The 21,475-nt window shown below is 34.4% G+C and overlaps 1 protein-coding gene across 2 annotated transcripts in view; it reads right to left on the bottom strand.

Moving 5' to 3' along the window:
• Positions 1-21,475, bottom strand: part of LOC149561410 (uncharacterized) — a 295,535-nt gene that overhangs the window by 173,939 nt on the left and 100,121 nt on the right. For both annotated transcript variants that reach the window (XM_089825134.1, XM_089825135.1), the window contains exon 4: positions 10,764-10,823. In XM_089825134.1, coding sequence (XP_089681260.1) covers positions 10,764-10,823 — 60 coding nt within the window. The remainder of the gene's footprint in view (positions 1-10,763; positions 10,824-21,475) is intronic.

Here is a 21,475-nt window from a genome sequence, read left to right as displayed (position 1 = left end):
TCAACATACAATTTCTTTCCTTCTGATATTCATCCCTTAATGTCTTTTATGCAGGTATCAATGACTAGTAAATCATTCTTGATGCTATCACATACCTGATGAAAAATCTTTGCCTCATGATCTACTTCCAATAACTCTTCAAGTGTGGAGAATTGGGCGTCAAATTCCTCAATAACATTTTCCATATCCTTCTCCATGGTATGTCATTCAAGTTGTACCGAGGAAGGCAAAGTCTTCTATAATCTTTCTAGTGCAAGTTCCAATACCTTTCGAGTACTAACCATCCTCATCTCAGGTTGCTCAATAGCCTTGGTGAAGGCAAACACTGATAATTGCATAAAACTCTTTGCATCCATGTCCTCCTTCATCAACTTAGTAATATCTCCTGCTATGCTATTACTTGCTAATAAGGTTTGAAGTGTAGGTGATGGTGTGCTAGCAATATCCTTGCCTTTATCCATTGACCTTGTGGGAATCTATACTAAGTTGTAGTCTGAGTAACTTGACCTGCTACCTCTGTCCTTTGCTCCTCTTTCCTTTGATCTGTCACTATCCTCTGATCAGTCATGACCTTCTTAGTAATGTCAGTTCTAGTGGGTAATGAAGATCCTTTTCATTTACCACAGATGGCATTGAGTCCTTGTCCAAGTTCTCACTTTTCAGAATGTTTGTTTACGTACTTTAATCTTCTTGCTGCTCACTCATCTGTCCAACTTTATCAGCTTGATCCTTAACTATTTGTTCAATTTGCTCAGCTTGCTTATTTCTTTCCTCATCTATTCTTGTATATATTTCTTGTCCACTACTGTCATCCTTGATATCCTCTGCTATGGTGACTACTTCAGATATAATGTTGCCAATTTCATCTAAATTGCCAACATCATTAGTATTAGATTGTTCCTTGTTGTCCTGCATTTTGTCACCACAAAATTCAGCCAACACTACGAAACTTTTTCAACCTAGTTTCGCATTTCTCTATGTTAGTTCATTATTTAATTAGATAACATTGATCGACCAACCGAGTCCAACTATTCTAATGGATTCTTTTACTAAAGGCTTTTATCAAGTCTTTTTCGTTTTTATGTTTGCTGATCCTATGTTTAATTTTTGAAGCCTTTATTGTCCTCTTCATTTTTGAGTGTGTGTTTGTTAGCTTTTGGTCTTTTGGTTTTGTTCAAATCATTGCTTTCGGTTTTCCCTTCAATTCGATCTATCTTAGGGCTTAATCAGAGTTAGCAATCAAAAGACATGATCATTTTAGTGCCCAAAAGGTGGACTCTCCAGGTGCAACTGCACGATTTAAAATATCATATTATATTTTAAAGTTGACATTCACTTTTTGAAAAATATAACTTAAAATCACTTTATGCTATGTTTTTAGTTACTTTATCACTTAAGTGATTGTAGTGCACTCTATATTATATTTTCATGTTGAGTTGCTTTCTCAATTTTTCACTTAAGTGACTTTACTAACTATATAGTTTGATTAAAAATTTTGAGTTGCTTTTTGTTTTAATTTAAAACATCTAAGTAAATATTACTTTTTGAATGATATTTGCACATATTTATTAAACTATATAGAGTAAATATTATTTTTGACCCAATTAAGTGATATTTCCACAAGATTAATTAGAAATGTGCTTAATTCATCACTTATGTTGTGCATTACATGTCTTTAGACCCTATTACATGTAAATATGCATATGCATCTAGAGACCACACTTTGCACTAGAAAGGCATTTTAAATGTTTTTAAAATGTACAATGGTCATCTTAGAATGAGTTTTGCATGTTTTTTAAATATGCAATGACCTCCAGAGAGTGTTTTGCACTAAAAGAGGTTATAATAAGCAAGTTTTTTAAATATGCAATGTAATGAACCTGATCAAATCTGATCCCAAAATACTGATAAAGGTTCAAGAAAACACTTGGCATACAAGGGTCATATGACTGATATAAAATTTCAGTTTGTTTTTATGGCTCTTTCCTTCATTTAGTATCAATAAGAATGCTTGCAAGCAGACTCTGAATTGACTAAACAATGTCCTAACATGAATGTGCAACTAATTTTGGCAATATACAATGCATATATATGATCTAAACATTAGAAATGAACACCTACAGCCAACTGGCATTTTTACAAACAATTGGTATGCAAACTAACTAGCTGATAAATAATGATATTGAATTGCTCAAATGACACCAGCAACTATTATCTCCTTAATTGCAATGAAATTTCTAATACAATGCTCGTGAAATATGGCCAAGACTTTTGGCGTTTACATGGATTACAAAAATGATAATGTTGGTATAATGCACACCTACAGCTGAAACTTGTAACACCTAAAATGCAATGCTAACAAAGGAACCTAGTTGTAGATGGCTGTAATAATTTTCTCCAATGCTGCCTTTTCTGCTTTGCTTTTTCCGATCTGCTTTTTTCACTTGTTTTTTCGGATCTGCTTTTTCGCTTTGCTTTTTCGAACTGCTTTTTCGGATCTACTTTTTCGGACTGCTTTTTCAGATCTGCTTTTTCAGACTCCTTTTCCGGATCTGCTTCCAAAAAACTCAAACCCTCAGGTAGTCTGAGGATACAAATTAAGCTCAACTTGAAATGGCTGAAAACCACTTCCAAAGTGCAACCCTTCAGAAGGTCTTTCACTTCCTCAGTTATGCAATCTCTTGAGAGGTATTGTTCTCAAGGATTATGCTGAATATTTGCAGACCTGGATGGTGCCACAAATGCTCAAAGAGAATGGTAGTAGAATCATCAATTCCCGTCTGTCCAAATGGGAGCCCGAGCCCTCTATTTATCTACTCTCCTAAGAAGTTACTAAGAACTTCTAGAAACATCCCTTTCTAAAAAGTTACTAAGAACTTCTAGAAACATCCATTATAAAATTCCATTATAATGCACTTTTTTATCATAAATAACTTTATAAAAAAGTGCAACTCAACTTAGAATTATAACATGTAGGCCCCGTATAAAAATGATGATAAAATATAAATAAAATATCTCCAAGAGCATAATGAGCCATCCAATCACTAAATAAACGCCAAAATGACTCTCTCATCACAACCACCCGTCTACGAGAGTCCGTGATAGACTGATCCGGCACGCAAAACGATGTCAGCCAAAATGGGGACATTACATGCAATCACCCTCCAAGAGTGCATTTTGCACCTTGAGATCATATGGTATGTTTTTAAAATCTGTAATGACACTCTTAGAATGTGTTTTACATAGGCAAGTCATTTGCATGTTTTTTAAATGTGTAATAGCACTCCATGAGTGTGTTTTTTATCAAATTCATATTTTAAAACATGCAAATACTCCTCAAGAATTCGTTTGGCATGGAAAAGGCAAAAGGCATGTAATTAAAAACACATAATCACTCCCTCAGTGTGTGTTTGGGTTTACCATTATATGCATTTGCATTTGAAGTCTACATCTTTGCCTCCATGAGTAAAACATTCATCCTATTGCCCATTGAGACTACGTTTTGGGTGATTTTGACTAGATTTGTCCATGATGTCTTGAAATCACTTCCTCAAGAGGCGTTTTTGCATCCTCGTGCATTTTTATGCATTTGCCATCCAAATCCATACAAAAAATGTCTCATTTCATGCTCATTTGGATTCACGTTTTGCCCAAAAATGCCCAATTTTGGAGTTTGGAGATAATGTTTTGGCTCAAATATAGGTCATTTTCTTGGGTGCATAATCATATCATTAAAGGCCACGTTTTTACCATCCAATGCAAAAAACGTTCCATGCAAGGGCAGATTAAGACCATGTCTTTGTCAAAAATGGGTTCTACTCAAGCATTTTGCCAAAAACAACCCATGCATTGGTGATCTTTGACCTCGATTTTGGTATCTCATACCAAATACAACCATTCATTGCACATTAATGATCATCACTTGCAAGATTGAAGTCAATATTATTGTTTGATAATCCGGATTTGGGCGAGAATTGGTCTTCAAGATCTACAAATCTTGCTAATTTGGCTAATTGATCTTCAAGTCGACATTTTCAATCTTGTTCATTAATTTGTGCTTATCTTGTTATTCTATTGCATATTTTAGCTTGATATTGCACATTTGTCCATAGATATGCCATGTAAAGTGCAATTTTTCTTTAAATGTGATGAAAACTCACACTTTCATACTTTTGACTTTTTCCCAAACTCTAAATTTGAATTTGCACTTTAAAGCAACTTGCCTCTTGGTATGTTTGAGTCTAAAACCAATGGTACGTGTTTCTTTTGTGCTTGTTTTTGTTGTTTGTTTGCTTGCCTTATTTTTTTCTTCCTTTGGAAGGAATTGTAAATTCTTTCCCAAGAACTTGAATACATTTCACTTCACTCCACTTTCCACCATCTCATCCAACCGCATTGTTTCATTCTACCTCCATCATTACATGCTATGGCACATTGCATCTCATTCTCCACACGCGATTACATGTAATCTCACCCTTCATCTGCATTTACATGCAATCTCATCCTTCGTTCCCATTTAAACGCATTTCCATCTTCTGAATCTAAATGCATATTCGTTTTACATGTAATTCACTTTATGTGTAATGACATCCAAAGAACCCGTTTTTGACTAAAGGTCAAACTTTTAATGTCAAAAGTTATCATTTGCATGCATTCCCATGCGCCTAGCCTTCATTCCTTGAGGCATCTTTACAAGAACGCATCCTTTTCCTATACACATTTACATGCCATCCATCTTCCTAAGTCCCATTTTAGCCCTCTACATGTACTTTTCATATCACATCCAATTCATTGCATATGTTCCATGAGTATCTAATCAATACCCAAAATATATTGTTCCTCAGAGATCCATTTTGCCAACATTCTACCCCAACCAGTTATAACTTAATCAAACATTAATTTCTTTCACAATTCAAAGGTTTGACATTTCGTCAAACACTTGGCAAGCAACCCATTAGCTTTGATTTTTTGTTTGACAATGATTTTTTATGATGATATTGATGCATATAAAAAGGAAGTTAATATGGAATTCTGAAATGAAAGTATTTCTCTCAACACAACGATAGATAATTAGCTCAAAAGCAATTATTCTGAAGTTTTATTAAAATCAACAATGACCGCAATGATGTAAATTATTACAATAAATGAACCTGTCCAATGTATAGTTCGCAGAATGATTGCAGCAAACTTCAAATTATGCACTCTACTTATACCAGCAGACCCAATTTGCAATGTCTGGATGTGTAGATTAAGCACCAATAATGAGAGCAGGCCTTGTAAATGTAACTGCAGTTCCTTGGAAATTCCAAATGCAAATCTAAATGTTGAATGCAAACCCTCCAACTGTGAATGTGGACTATAGTAGAACAATCTCAAGCCTCAAACATGTAACTGCAACCCATAAGCAATTCAACATAGGTATAAGAGTTTATGGCAACAGTCATAAATATCCAAACCACCCCCATCAAATTTTCTTCAACACTTAATCACTTCTCAAAAACAATTAGCAATAGAAGAGAAGTTAGTGCAAACTACTATACTTCAGCAGTAATTTGCAATTCCAATTCCTAGAATAATTTTCAGACTTCACAACTCTCAACCAAATTAAAGATAATAATAAATAATGACTTCTAGCAACAATAAGAATAGTAGGAAGACAAAATAATTCCTCAAAATTAATTCACAATACCTCAGCAATGAATTACCTGGTAACTTCTCCAATCCAGACCCTTATTCTTCAGCAAGGGCACAAACCACAGACTCGGAATTGTCACAAAGACACCAAAGGCAAATAGTTAATCAAATAATCAGATGCTTTACTTGTCAAATGGGCTCATATTTATAATCTCTGAATCGGACAAAGTTTCCCAAATGAACTTCACTTAAGAAGCTTCCCACACACAACATTAAAATATAATAAAGTGCCATTATAATCTGATTTATTTAATTGCTTTTGGCTCCAAAAATGAGCTTTTTCCACCATAACTTAAAATTCTGACACGTAAGGCCACTGTTTCTTGTTCCCATAATTTAAAACTTTTCGTCCTATTCTAACGAGCTATGATACTAAGGTGACCAACCAACAACACTATCAAAAATAGCAACCTTGGCGCATTTATATGAATAATAATAATAATTCACCTGTCTTACAAAAACAACTGAAGAGGCATCACAATCAAAATCTGACAACACCAAAGTGATCCTGATGATGAAAGATGATGAATGAACCTGACGGGGTGACTTACTATAAATAAATGCTCCCTCCAAGATTTTTGGAGCTCAAACTGGAAGCCCAAAATAAAAATTGAAAGCATCCTCCAACTCCTCAACTGAGCTCATCGGAACCAACAGATTGACTTACTTTAAATGGTAAGTCCCTCAAACAGAGATAAAACACACCATAGGCTGCTAGAAAGCCTATAACCACACAACTGAGACCCTCAAATCCCAATGTCAGCTCACGAGAGTCGCCATGGTGAACTGACCTGGCCAACTGCAAGAACCTGCTAAAATGGGGAAATTACACGTGGAGTTAGAATCCATTTCCAATGATTGGATTCAATCCCATTGAAACTTTCATGTTACAGCAATTCAAGATATGGCAGAATTTCTATAATGAATGATGAAATCCAATAAAGAAGGTGTGCTTCAAAACAAATAAGTTGTAATTAATTTGGTCTCCACTTTCCCAATGGTTGTCTGAGAACCTAGGTTTGCATGGGAATGTGCCCAGCAATTTGCTTCAAAAAAAAAAGTGAAAGGTGTTAGTTTTTAGGATCTCTACAAATGTAATAACATTGATGTAATTCTATGTCTTTCAATTGCAGATTTCCAAGATATATAAATATATCTTCAAGAGGCATGTCTTGTGAATAGACATGTCTATATGGTTATATATATTAATTAATCATTAATTAAAACATTATTAATTATAACATATCTATATTATATATATAAATATATAATATATATAACATAATATATATATATGTCTAATTAATGATTGTCAATAACCACAAAAGGATTAACTCTAGGATAGTTCAATCCAACAGAAGCTACAACTTAACACTCCCTCTTAGCTTAGGAAGATTGTTATAGAATACATTATCATGATAATCTTAGAATGTCATATTAAAGACATCAATATACATTTATCACACTAGATGTTATCCTTTGATAATATAAGTTTCAACAAGAAGTCTATATCATATCATAGTTGTGAACTTTCTGTTTATAGTAGACATTGCTTCACGAAATGTGTTAGTATAAACATGCCAACAATATCTGATTCTAACAATGATATGTATATCAATTGTTTTCTACCATAGCTATGACTTAGATACAATCGAAACTATATTCAACACTCCTTCTTTAGCAATGAGGGTTTGAAACATCTTTATACTAGTAGGTATGAGACCACTTAAATGTGGCTGATAGAATATCCACCAGTAGTTTCAATACACAGAATTGCTAACATCCTTAATACTCCCTCTTAATTAGGGAAGATTGATATATAACACATTATGCTCTTGAGTATGGAGAGATATGATCTTAGAATGATATTCCTAAAATGACATATTAAGAATATCAATATAAATCCATCAACACACACATGTACATATCAACATATGAAATTTAGTTCAATTCACTATAAGGCTAACTTCCTCATCACTCCCTCTTTAGCAAGAGGGAAATAAATTCAAAACAACTTAGAAATGGGCCCATAACATATATTATTATTTACTGTAATGTCCCCATTATAAAATAACTAATAATTTAATCTTTGTAATGGGTCGATTGATTTATTTTATCTCGGACCCATTTTTATTTTGTTTTCGTAATTTGTGTTGCCGTCAGCTAACTTTGTACACCCTCGGAAAGCTTTTCCCGACGAGTATTTAAGCACGGACCTTAGGTAGTCAGTAGGGATGCTTTTGGATTATATCTCTCTGTACTGCGGATTCCTGTTGGAGTTCAGCATTGTTCGCCATTTTGGAAGTGAAAGATCTTTCCTATTTGGCTTGCACGATTTCGATGGGCTTCAACCCTCACCCTGTTCTGTCGGTGTTCAACTCGGTCTGTATCTGGCAAATTGAAGGCTTATTGTTTGTGGAAATATCAATACCTATTTGGTGAATCTTCTATCTCTGTGTCAGTAATTGGTGCATATTCAAGAAAACTAGTTTAACATTGTGCAATCATTCTTCCATACACCCTGCACGTCACCGTACAACCGTTTTCTTCTACCATTCATCTGTCTTAGCTCACCGTACGATCATTTTTCACCCTTCAATAGTCACCATACTATCTTCTTAGACCACCATACGGCTTGCATTAGCCATCATACGGCCCTCCTTGACATCGTACGGCTTCCAAACTTGCATACAAACAATCCAGTATCCGTACGATCTGATTATATCTGGCGTACAGCCATCTATTGGCCCCCATATGGAGTCTACTCATCCTCCACCGTACAGCATACTTGCCCACTGTACGGCTTGCACTACTCCAACCATACAGCCTTCTTGGCCCAACGTACGGTAATCTCTGAGTTGCTTTGTGTACGGATTTGACCGTACAGCTCCCTACAAATTGTTTCCAACCTCATACAACCCCTGCAAACTCATTCTGAATGGCCTTCAGGCGCCCTATCCGTACGGCGAATTTGATATCTACAGTTCAGGGACTCCTTGGTACATTACATTTACTAAAATGAAATTGCAGAGATAACTGGAGACAAAGGTGTACATCATGACAAGATTGATGAAACCTTAATTGGAAAGACAAAACAAAATTTACAAAACACAAAATTTAATTACTCAAACATCCAGTTTAGGTAAGAGAGCCAAGCAAATTCTTTCTAGTGGTATAAATTCTGGCCACCAACTGTTTGACAAATGTCACACGTTTAAGTAGTGGAAATTATTTAAGTTGACAAGAACATAATCAACCAGGGCTTTCACAGTGATATCAGGGTCTGTTTGGTTCGTGGAAGATGATAGGATTTGGCTTTTCCAAAATTTGGATTTGAAAATTTTTGCATTCGTTTCAAAATTGGCAAAATGAAATTAGAATACCAAACTTCTAATTTTATCTCAAAACCAGGTTTTCCGATTTCCTACTAGCAAGTAGGAATTGAAAATCAAAACCTAGTTATGCTTTTTGAGGAGTTTAAAAACAATAAAGACAATATATTGGACTACTTTTTGGAGTTTGCCTGCAACTCCAAGCTTACACATAAAAATGTTTATTCCCAGTCATCTTCCGAGTGAAACAAACAGTTAAGTAAAATCTCAAAAATAGGAATGAAGATTTGCAAAACCTTGATTTGGCTAAACCGAGCTTTGTAGAAATCTCTATTTCTACAATTCCACAAACCAAACAGACCCTAAGCAGTTTCCTGCCAGCCTGCAGGAATTGGCCTCAGAGTCATTACTTCTAATATTTCACTAATTGGTATTCAATGACATGGGTAGTGATAGTAGATCCGTTCTAGGTAGGCACTATGCCTATAGGCATCATACTTCACCACTTAGGGATGACGAATCTGAGATACAGTTCAGTATTGTGAAACAGTTGAATATGTTGGTTAATGAGCTGAATCAAAATCACAAATGGATAAGGATAATTGCATAGTGATAAGATAAGGATAATTGGATAATGATAAGAATTATGATTGTTCAATGAATAGCTTGATTGACTTTTGAAATTCCAAGCATTTCATAATAATTCCATATATTGTCGAAAATAATTAAAAGCATGTATTTGAAAAAACCAAAAAGGTGCTTAAACTTCGCAAAGACCAAACAAGAAACAAGACTTGCATTGGAAGTGTTTGACAAAATGTCAAATATCCAAAATGAAAACAAATCCAGTGTTTCTCACAGTCAGAACGTGCAGGAGTTCTTACATTAGTACTAAGCATTTGTGTGTCCAGTGAAGCCTACAAAGATAAGCAAGAAATTGGTGTCTACAGTAGGTTATGCCATAAAGCTTGTAAGAGGAATTTATATAAGCAATATTTCGCTATACAATTTTACCAAGATGGTTTCCATGTAAATTTTGTGTTCTTATTTGTTAAAGTTATGTGATTGATATTAATGTGATCAATAAACTGAAAACAAAAGATTTCCTTCTTCTGATTCAAACCCCTCATCTCTGCAGTAAAAGAGTATGCTCATCACTATCGTACTTCAAATCTGCGTGTACAATTCTCATAATTTCAAGATTCAAGAGTTCCAAGACTCAGAGCAGCTTGTGAGATGTCAATAGTTGTGTATTTTTATTGGCAAAAGGTTTTGTAATTATGCCATATTGCAGATCAGAATTAATTTCAATAAAATTTGGCATCTAGGTTTTTCATTTGTTCATGATTTCAGCTTAAACATGTTGGAAAATTCATCTGTTTCCAAAGGGTCTGATGAGAGACACTAATCTATTAGCAAGATATATTCTAAAACATAGAATGTGCTTGTCACTATCTTCTTTTGTCTAGTTTCCAGTCTTAGATAATATATACTAATTTTCCACTCCCCTAGGGCTATGTGCATGTTAAAATTAACCAATATAGCTTCACACATATGGCTCAGTCAGTGACATGATTCCGATGGATGTGTATAATAGAAAAATTTGATTAATGTGAGGGTGCTCTATGAAGAAAATAAAAAATAACACATTATAGAATAAACGATAGGCTTACAAAAATAAGAACTATACACAATTCAAAATTCTTTAGCAAAACATGGACAGAGATGTGTCATTACCTTGCCATTTATCTTCAAGAAATCACGAACAATGATGTTGTCTCCAAAAGGAATCCCAGTCTAATAACATCAATTCCAATACAAATGTACATTTAACATAACATCTTTAAATGGTATATAAATGTAAAAACATATAAAACAATGCAACTATTAATACACATAAGGAAATGTGCATAAATACATCAAGCCAAAGATACTAAGTAGAACTATTTACATGATTTCTTCATCAATAAGTGCATCAGATTATTGAGTGCAACACTATCAATGTAGTGAAACCATATTGTTTAAAATTTAAATCAAGAATTAACATAAAGAAACAAACATTAGTTACTTAAGTGTAAATATAATTATATGAGCTATTACTTCAAGAACTTACCTTGATAACTCTGTTACATTTCCAAGATAGGGTTATTGGGGATAGGGGGATGCATTTCCTTGTGCCTGATTTTTCAAGCCATTTTTTGGGGATGGCTATATCAAATATAGAAAATTTTAAATATATATAGAAATTTTATATATTTGTAGGAAAAGATCAATAATGCATGCATGTTTACATTATAATTTTAAAAAGTAACATTGGTGATCAATTTCATCTTTTCAAGATTAACTTCCTCCCCTAGGCTATGCATACGATGATCAATGAGAATGAAAGCATCAGTAGGTGTCTTTGGGGAGGATATGTTTCGGAAAGCACATTCATGAGCTCTAGCAAAACATTTATGGTGGTATTCACCAGTACAAGGGTTATGTTTGGTTTTGTGTGAAATTAGATATGATTGAGGATCAATCAACATAAGGTCCTTTGTTTCTTTAGGAGGAAGGAGGGAGGACACCACATTAGGTTGAGAGATAGTGGTTGCATTATGTGTAAAGTCCCCTTTCTAGCAAGTTTCAAGAGCTTGGTTATGTTAGTTCATCATTGTGACCCTTGTGAGATAAGGGTTTGTTTTAAGGGTCTCTGGTGGTTGAATTTCTATATATAGTAAATTAGTTGGGCTGATTTCCATTTTTTAGCAGTGCATCTGGTAGATGTTTTTGGTCAAGCTATTATCTGGATGAATACTTGATAATTTCTTGACCTTGTAATATAAGGAAAAGTTATTAAGTTTTACTTAATTAATTGATTTATAAGCCTAAGTCAAGTTTAATTATAAAAGTTCATGGAGTTAGTAAATTTTTAAGTTTGAATAAGCAATCAAAAGCAAAGTCGTTTAAGTAAAACGTGTGTGAATGGAGCTATTAACCGTTTGGTGTAAGGGAGAAACTTTCTTGGCTTAATCAATGATAAAAGCAAATTTGAAGAGAAGAATCAACCATCTTATGGCATTGATTTTTTTGTAAATTGAAGGCTTAGGAAAAATCTGAAGCTAAGAGAATTGTCAATTCTTCCCACCTTTACACTTTGAGTTGATTTCATAATACCAATGGATTGTGCCTACAAATTTCTGCTAATAATCAAAGGAATTGTCTAGGAGGAATTCTGAAATTTGTTGGTGTCGGACGTCGGGGTTTGGTTTGTGAGAATTGCTGCAATTAAGGCAGCCTTGGAGTTAGTTGATGCAGATCAGGCACTCTCAAAGAAACCAACATGAGTATTAAGAAGGCTGTGATCCCTACCAGGCAACGTTGATCATCTCTGATCCAGCATTATACTTCAAGAGGATCAAATTCAATTGTGTTGGGCAGCATCTCATTTGATGGTCTATCATAGACATCTGGGAATGAGCAGAGTTTATTAACATCACAAATCAGATTCTTTTCATTTAGAAATAAGCTGTGTATTATAATTACCTACAACTTCATACAGAAAGTAAAGACGGTGTGAGCACTGAAATTGCTTGAAATTGCTTTAACTTTGATGCATTACTTTCAATTCAGAATCAAGAAAAAGAAACAAAAAAAGCATATATTCCAAAAACACAACAGAAAGATCACAAAAACTTTCAAAAACCACAGGTCCAAAACAATATCATTTCTACAGCATAATCAAGTAAGAGGCAGCAAGGCTCTTTACCTTACTTTTATAGGATATAGGAGGTGGTTTATTAAAGCATAAATAGGAAGTGTGGAAGGTGTAGGAAGAAGTCAAGTGTCATGTTCCCATTTTAAGATAGAATTTTAATTGTAACTAAATAATGCTATATTTTTAAATAAATAATAATAATAAAGTCATACATTAAAATTAATATTAAAACATAAAAAATAAGAAATACAATTTTAAAAATTTAAGTATTAATATTATAATATAAAAGATCTATTATCAGTCATATAAGTTTTAAAATAAAATTTAAAAATAAATAACAATTAAATAATAATAAAATTACAACAAACGAATAAATAAAATTAACTACAAGAAACATTATAGTAAAAAGTATGTTACTTTTATAAATAAGATTTAATAATAAATAATATAATAGAAAATAAAATAAATTAACTAAACATGATGAAAGGTCGAGAGATATTTAATAGAGTTGTGACTCCTCAAAATAAGAGATAAAAAGGAAGAGTTCATGTGAAAGAGGAAGGAAGGAAGAAGAGGAGAAGATGGGAGTAAAAGAAGGATTAATGGAAAAGATGGGGAATGAGAAGAAAATAAGGGAGGGAGTTTTTCAAAAGCTTGTTGCAATGATGAAAGGATCTAACTCTCCGAAAGGGTTGCAATTATGAATGATTGTAACTCTTTGAAAAGGTTGTAATTATGAAGTGTTGTGACTTTTCAAAAAGATTGTGATTATGAAGGGCTGCAACTTTTTCTAAAGAGCACAGATCATAATTAAAACAAGATTTACAAATCACTATTGAATAAGAAAAAATAAAAATTGCATCAAAGGGAGAAAATAGAATAAGATAACAAAAGAGATAAAATTGCATTCTACTTGGCATATATTTAACGTGAGAAGCAAAGAGATAAAATTGCATTCAACTTTTATAGCTCGGCAAGTTTTTGGCAAAAATAATCGCTCAAATAAAAACTCGGCAACCTCCGAAAAATCGACGAGTTAAAACTCATGATTTTTAATAAAATACTCGGCCACGTGTGAGCAACAATGATATATGCCAAAAACATTATTTTTGTCAACACCAGTTTTCTTTTGTGTGTTTGGAGGCTTGAGGAGGGGAGAGAAAAAGGGTTCCAAGCCATTCTTAGGTGATTGCAAGCTATTCAAGGCGGATTTGGGTGGATTTGAAGAGGATTCCAACTGGTTTTAGAAGACAAATCTCTTTCCCAAGTAGGTTTGCTAAGATTATTTTTATTCTTTTAAAAAAACTTCTATTGTTTTCTTGTAGTATGTAAATGCATTCAAATCATTTGAAAGCATTTCAACTCCATGTTTGAATCATTTGAAAGCATTTCAACTCTATGTTTGACAATCATTTTTTAAAAAACATGTAGTTTCTTTTTAAACAAACACTAACAGTCTGTGTAGTTAATGTTCAACTTTGAGTGACATCTAAAAACAATCAAACTAATTTACCTAGTTTCTATTTTGAAGTTCTAATTTTGTTTCTTCATTTTTCTATTAAATTTAATTTGCTTTTTAAATTTATATGTAGGGCAGCGGTAAGCATTAAAAAAAATGGCAAATTCACAGGAAGAGTGGCCACAAACACCATGCCCATCTAAATTTATCGGTACTCGGCCCAGAAATGCAAGAGATAAGGCACAGTAGTTTGCCTATGAAGCTCCAAATGATGTTGGGAAGGTTATATGCATTCTATGTCAGAAAAATATTTATGGAGTCCTAAACCGCTTCAAATACCACGTTGCACGCATAAAGAAACATGATTCAACTCATTGTCACAAGGTAACTGAATAAGAAAAAAGATTCATCAATGCCCTACTTGCAATTGCTGGAGAGAAAAAATTGAATAGGGAGTGAGCGAAATTAGCTATGAGGGAAGCCATAGCTGAATCTCAAGGAGCTCCAATTGATATTCAAGAAGAAGAAGAGGCACTTGAGAACATAGCGAGATCTCTTTGTGGCCCGCGAATCTACAAACAGCGTGTCTCATTTGCTATACCCGCTCCTTCTACATTACCTAGTTCTTCATCACCATACGCATCAGGCATAGGGAGTTATTTTGTGTCCAGGAACACAACTGGATCACAACCATCATTAGATGGCACTTAATGGAATAAGGAGGTGCATGAACAAATTGATACTGCAACAACTGATTTTTGGTTTTTCAACAATCTCTCAATGTATGTGGTTGATAGTCCCTATTGGTTGAATTTGGTGAACACAAATTCAACATCGGGCAAAGGGTACAAGCCCCCTTCTTGCAAGGATTTGAGTGGAAGGTTAGTATTTTACTCTTTAGTAACTATAAATAATTGAAATCCACCTTAGTTCATTGTTATATTTTAAATCTTAATTGTTATTTCCTACTTTATATTAACATTTTATTACACCTAAATTTTGTAGGCTGGTTGACAATGCGGTTGGTAGGGAAGGAGTATTGATATAAGACCAAAAGAAAGAGTGGACGAAATATGGCTATACCATTTTATCTAATGGGTGGACTAATGAAAGAAGTAGAACCATTACTAATTTATTGGTTGCTTGCAAAGGTGATGTGTTGTTTTGGAAATTTGTTGATGCCTCCAATAAAGTGAAAAATGCACACATTGACTTTAATGTTAGAGAATAATGTCACAGAGGTGGGAGTAGAGAATGTGGTGCAAATCATCACAGATAATGCAGAAGATAAATTTTTTTTTTATATTCAATATAAATCATGAATGTAATGCTATGGTATTATTGAATTTAGATTTGATGTAAATATGGAAAGTTTGTAACTAATTATTATTTTTTTACTAATCTTTTAGGTAGAATCCACCAAGAAAGGCATCGTACACTTTTTTCGTCACCTTGTGCAACACATGTCCCTGACCTTATTTTGGAGGACATAGGAAAACTTGATTGGCTGAGTCCAATTGTGGAAGATGCAAGGCGTGTCACCAAATATATCTATAATCACCCGTGGGTTCTCAGTTTGATAAGAAGGATCACTAAAGGCAAAGATTTGGTGAGACCCACTACCACAAGGTTTGAAATGGTGTTCTTGACATTGCAAAGTATTATCAACACACTATTGCCTATGAAACAAATGTTTTTGTGTGCTGATTGGGTTACTTCACCTTACTCAAAGAAGCCTAAAGGAGAGGGCGTGGCACGGATAGACTTTGATGAGAGTTTTTTGAAAAGGCTACTGAGATTGTGAAGGTAACATTTAAAATCAAAACATTTATTTTTTAGTTGATTCAAGTTTCATTATTAATTTATAACTTACTATGTTGGTAACTAATTTGTATTTTTCAAATTTCAAATGTAGATGCCTATGCCCCTGGTTAGAGTCTTGTACATATGCGATGGGCAACAATTCCCAATGGGATGTCTTTATGAGGTCATGGATAAGGCCAAAGAGGTTGTTAGAAATTACTACCATGCGAACAGACTCAAATTTAACCCCATTTGGAAAAATCGATAGAAGGTGGAACAATATGCTCCACTAACCCATTCATGCACCCTAAAGGCTACTTCCTCAACCCTAAATTCAAGTACTATGATTCTCCTTGAGATTTAACTAAGATTTCATTTTACTTCATTTTTTAAGGTTCTGTACTAAGACTTGATTTCATTTTATGTTTGTTTTAGGGCCGATGATTCCTATTCAAATCCTTAAGAAGGTCATGGAGGGTCTCTCTAGATGCATGGAGAGGATCGTATCCGATGAAGCGGAGAGAAAACTTGTTGTGACCGAACAAGTCTATGTCGATCATGTGGTGATTTGTTCTCTTCTACGCTATCAAAGAGAGCAAGAGGCGCTCAAGCCCCAGGTAAACCATCAAAGTTTGAACTTTAAAACTTTTGCAAATTGATAAGTTGTATTTTCTAATTATCTTTTTCCATTGCTTTATAACTTATTATATTTTGTATTATAGATAGTTGGTGGTCAACTTGGGGTGGAAATACCTCTAATTTAAAGAATTTTGCTCTCAAAGTCTTTTGCCAAACTTGTAGCGCATCCCATTCTTAGTGCAATTGGAGCTTATTTGAGTCCACCCACACAAAGAAAAGAAACAGATTGACTCAAAAAAGGCTCAATGACCTTGTTTATGTGCACTATAATCTTCAGTTGCGCATAAAAAGGGCACAGAGTTTAGTAGTACTTGGTCCACTTGATATGAATGAGATAAATCCTTATTCTGATTGGAAGGCACAAGAGCTAGGTCCATTGTTTTTAGCAGAGGAGTTTGCTGATTTGGAGAAGTAGGCCTTGGAAGAGCGTGCTGAAACAGATTTTTGTTTCACAATAGATGACATTTAGGACGAGGACGAGGATGATAAGGATTCAGACTTAGACAATGAGGTATTGGCGGTCCCACATATAGGAGGAGATACATCCACTTCCAAGGTGCAGAGCCATTCAGTGAGGATGTTGAGCGAGGAGGCACAACAAAAGACCACATTCACGCAGCTCACACCTAGTCCCAATGCGGGGCACCTCTTCGAGGACTAGACCCCCTCTTTTCTTTTACTCATTGTCCAAGCCCTGGCATTGGTAAGAGGAGAAGCATTGACATAGGCTTAACCTCCCAACCGCGGACCATTACTTATCCCCACTTATTCTAATTTAATAGAACGGCCCTCCCTACCCCAAGGTTGAGCTTGGGATGTTCATTAATCTAGCTATTAGAGTATTCAGGTGGGTTGAAGTCCCAACAGTTATTTGACAAAATAACTGAAGCATCTGGACAATCAACAAAGATCACTTGTTCGGCAAATCTGCCTAATTCCACCCTAGCCAAGGATTTCAAAATGTGGGTCGACAAACCCGATCTCCACCACTCGGCTTGACAACATTCTTCATGAATGGAACATGCATGAGCTAATGTTATTATTTATCATGTTATTATCTTATTCTAATGACATTCTTGTTTTGCAGATTCTCTACACCTCCTCACCTATTTCAAGCCATCAAGCCGGTGATTCCTAGGTGCTATCAAATTAAATTCTCAGTGATACTTCACACCTTCTTCACCATATTCTAGCGTTATCGCCTAGTGAATTCCTTGGTGTTCTATACATCATTCTCTCAGTTATAATTATTTCAGGATGCATTTGATTCTAAACTGGGTTGATATACTTTCTTGACATGGATCAAAATGATTCAGAATAGCTCTACCTATTCAAATATTTATATACATGAGAAAGAAAAAGAAAACTAACTTTATAATTTCATTGTCATATCAGCACATGCTAACACTATGGAAATAGAAGATCAGAACTGACGGCTTAAGGAAATAATTCCGTGTCTAAACTTAACAGGAATAAGAGTATGAAAAGGGTGCACGGGTTGTAGGAGGTGCCTTACATGACTCTGCACGAAAGTCTAAATAAAGCCTTGGCGTTTGGAATAAATCCGCCAACCAGCTCTGAGATCCGTGGCTTGGTAGAACTTATTCGATGAGCACAGTATGATCTCAGGTTGACTCTGCAAATTATGAGGATATCTAACAAAGGGTTCGATTGCCAAAAGAATATGAATGTTGATCGAGAAAGAATGCATGCTGACAGTCAATTAAGGAAATCCATTATATAGAGTAAGCATGTCTCTACGGCTACCTACAGTTACAAGACTCAAATCGAAAGCCATTCAAATCGGCTTAAAAGAAAAAGAAAGAAAGGAAGGAAAAGTAAGAAAGAAGAAGATGAAAGGTTTTTAAAATTATTATTATTTTATTATTATTTTATTTTCTCATTTATGCCTATGTGTACGTAATAATAGGGTGGCATCATTGGATTATTATTATCAATGTAATGGTGTCATTTTATTATTATTTACATATGATCATATTTGAGAATGTAAAATAATAATTAAATAATAATAATATTTGATAATTCTTTCAAGGTAATAATTTATGTTTATTTTACATTTTTTTTTATTATAATGTTCTACTTTATAGCTCGTGTAGTTCCACCACGAAATATGTTGCCAAGTCCTAGTAACCTTGCGAAGATAGTTTAGGTCAAACCTATTGATTTTGATGACTAAACTACTCAACCATCCTCTTCCGATGACCCTGTTTAGCTATGCTTCCCCTCTCTCTTCAGTCTTCTTCCTGTAATCATTCAAAACAACATTCTCACGAAGACATCAATTCAAGATTTATAAATTGCTAATTCAAAGTTATCAAGTGACCATTAGAGATTTCATCAATGTCAGATTAACTAACTCTACATGTTCATCGTAATATACAACGGCTATAATTAACTTACTTTCACATGATCATGAATAAACTTAATTAACTCAAATAAATCAATACAACAGCTATAATTAACTAACTCAATTTCACATGATCATGAAAAAAAATAAACGACGGCTATAATTAACTAACTCAATTTCACACGTTCATGAAGAAATAGTTTGATTCAACGGCTATAATCAGTTTAAAATTTTAGGGCAAAATTTCGGATGTAACAGAGAATCCTTCTGAAGATGGAGGAAGCTCTTCCCATTCTATGAAAGGAGATAATAATAAGCGAACCCAAAATTAGGTCCCTAATTCAGACCTTAAGAGTGTTCTTGAACAATCTCTGTTTCAACCCACCAACATGGGGGATCAAATTAATAAGGTTCAGGCAGATGGGTCTCCTAGTTTCCCTTCTAAAGAAAGATCCTCTCGATGTAATAGTAGGGGATACTCTCTCAAAAGGTTATGTAGAGAAGAAAAATATGCCTTATGTGAAAAATTGGCAGAGGATCTTATAATACCTTTACAGAAAATGTTGTCAAGGATTGCTTAGATCATCATAAGCAGAAGCTTATTCATTGATTTGCTTTCCCTAGGAGGAGAAGGCTATACTATGGAAGATCTTCATGCTAAGTGGTAATAATGGAAGAATTAGAAAATATGAGGGAAATTGAAAAAAACATGCTCGCTCTTAGAAAGAATACCCAGAAAAAGGGGTAGGAAATCCTTGACTGAACTTAGATCTTAGGCAGCAGAAGCTGAAGAGCAACAAAAATTAATTGATCTCTTTGAAGCCGGGAAGTGGAGGAGCCTTCCCAAGGGGTCATGTTAGTCCTATCTTGGAATGTTAGGGGGCTTAATGCCTCTAACAAACAGCACCTTCTCAAGTGTTGTCTTAACAAATATAAACCTGACATTGCTATTACACAAGAAACTAAAATGAGCTTAGAAGAAGTGTTTGAATTTAATAAGAAACTGGGATTCAAATGTATTTGGGGAATCCCAATTGAGGGCACTTCAAGAGGCTTCGCCTTCATTTGCAACCCTCACAACATTAGCATCACCCCTATTAATTCGAAAAAGAATTGGATGCTGGCACAAGTTAAGGATCTTAACAAAAATTTGTTCTTTTCACGTTTAATATACATGGCCCCATCTTGACTTCTAATAAAAGAAAGGTTTGGCAAGAATCAAGCACTCATCTTCAGACCCTTAATCAATTTTGTATTCTAGGAGGTGATTTTAATGCTATCACCTCGCCCTCGAAAAAAAGAGGATTGTCAAAACTGTTTCAAACATCTATAGATTTTAATTATTGGTTTCAGTCAAATAGAAGAAAGATTAGATAGGTTCATTTCCTAGGGTAACTTCCCTGATCAAATTTCCTATATCAAATCTGAAAATTTACCTTTCTCCAACTCGGATCATTTCCTTGTTCTGCTTTATATGTTCATGGGAGAAACCCCAGCTAGAAATCCATTCAAACTTGAGCAAATGTGGTTTCTCGACCCCTCTCTTCTATCTCTACTGGAACTATGGTGGAGGGAAGCAAAACTCTCAGGATCCAATATGTATAAAGTACTTCAAAAATTATAAATTATAAAGAATCATCTCATTCAATGGAATAAATCCACATTTCAAAACATCTTCGATCAAAAAAGGGAAATAGAAGCAGAACTAGAACAAGTTAACTTGGAAGTCATGGTTGTAGGCATGGAAGAAGACCTTTATATCCGTGAAAAAAAACCTAAAATTAAAATTACAAGATATTCTAGCTAAGGTAGAAATTTATTGGAGGCAGAAATCTAGGGAGTCTTGGCTTAAAGGAGATAAGAACACACAAAAAAATCATCATAGCACAAAGCTTCATAGAGAACAAAACAAGGTTACCAAAATTCCAGCAAAGAAAAGTTTGAGCTTGGAAAACCCCTCAGTGGTGGCAGAGGAGATTTCCTCTTTTTTTTAAGAATATGCTTAACGAAAACTCTTCAACACTAAATCAGAAAGAATTCCTCAATAACATTCCTAATACCCCAAAGAAGAATAAAGTACTCTTGGCAAAATTTACTAAGGAAGAAGTGCAAAAGGTTCTAAAACAAATGAATACGGATAAATCACCTGGGCCAAATGGCTTCCTGGCTTGCTTCTTTCAAAAATGTTGTCATTTCTTAGGAGATGAAGTCACAGAGGCTCTGGAAAGAGTTTGTAACTCTAGGGGGCCCATTAGGGAAGTTAATCACACTTTCCTAGCTTTAATTCATAAACAGGAATCTCCTAAAAGCTTCAAAGACTATAGACCGGTAGCTCTTTGTAATACACTGTATAAATTGCTAACAAAGACTTTAGCTAGTAGACTTCAAAATCTTTTACCATCTCTCATTAATGAAGAACAAACAAGTTTTGTTCCTAGCAGATCCATTTACGATGGAGTGGTGATAGCTCAAGAAATTAT

Source organism: Cupressus sempervirens, chromosome 4 (assembly GCF_028749045.1).
Source record: "Cupressus sempervirens isolate cs-2001-9-10 chromosome 4, ASM2874904v1, whole genome shotgun sequence".
Lineage (NCBI taxonomy): Eukaryota > Viridiplantae > Streptophyta > Pinopsida > Cupressales > Cupressaceae > Cupressus > Cupressus sempervirens.
The sequence above is the reverse complement of the archived record's forward strand: the minus strand, read 5'-3'. Positions and strand labels throughout refer to the sequence as shown.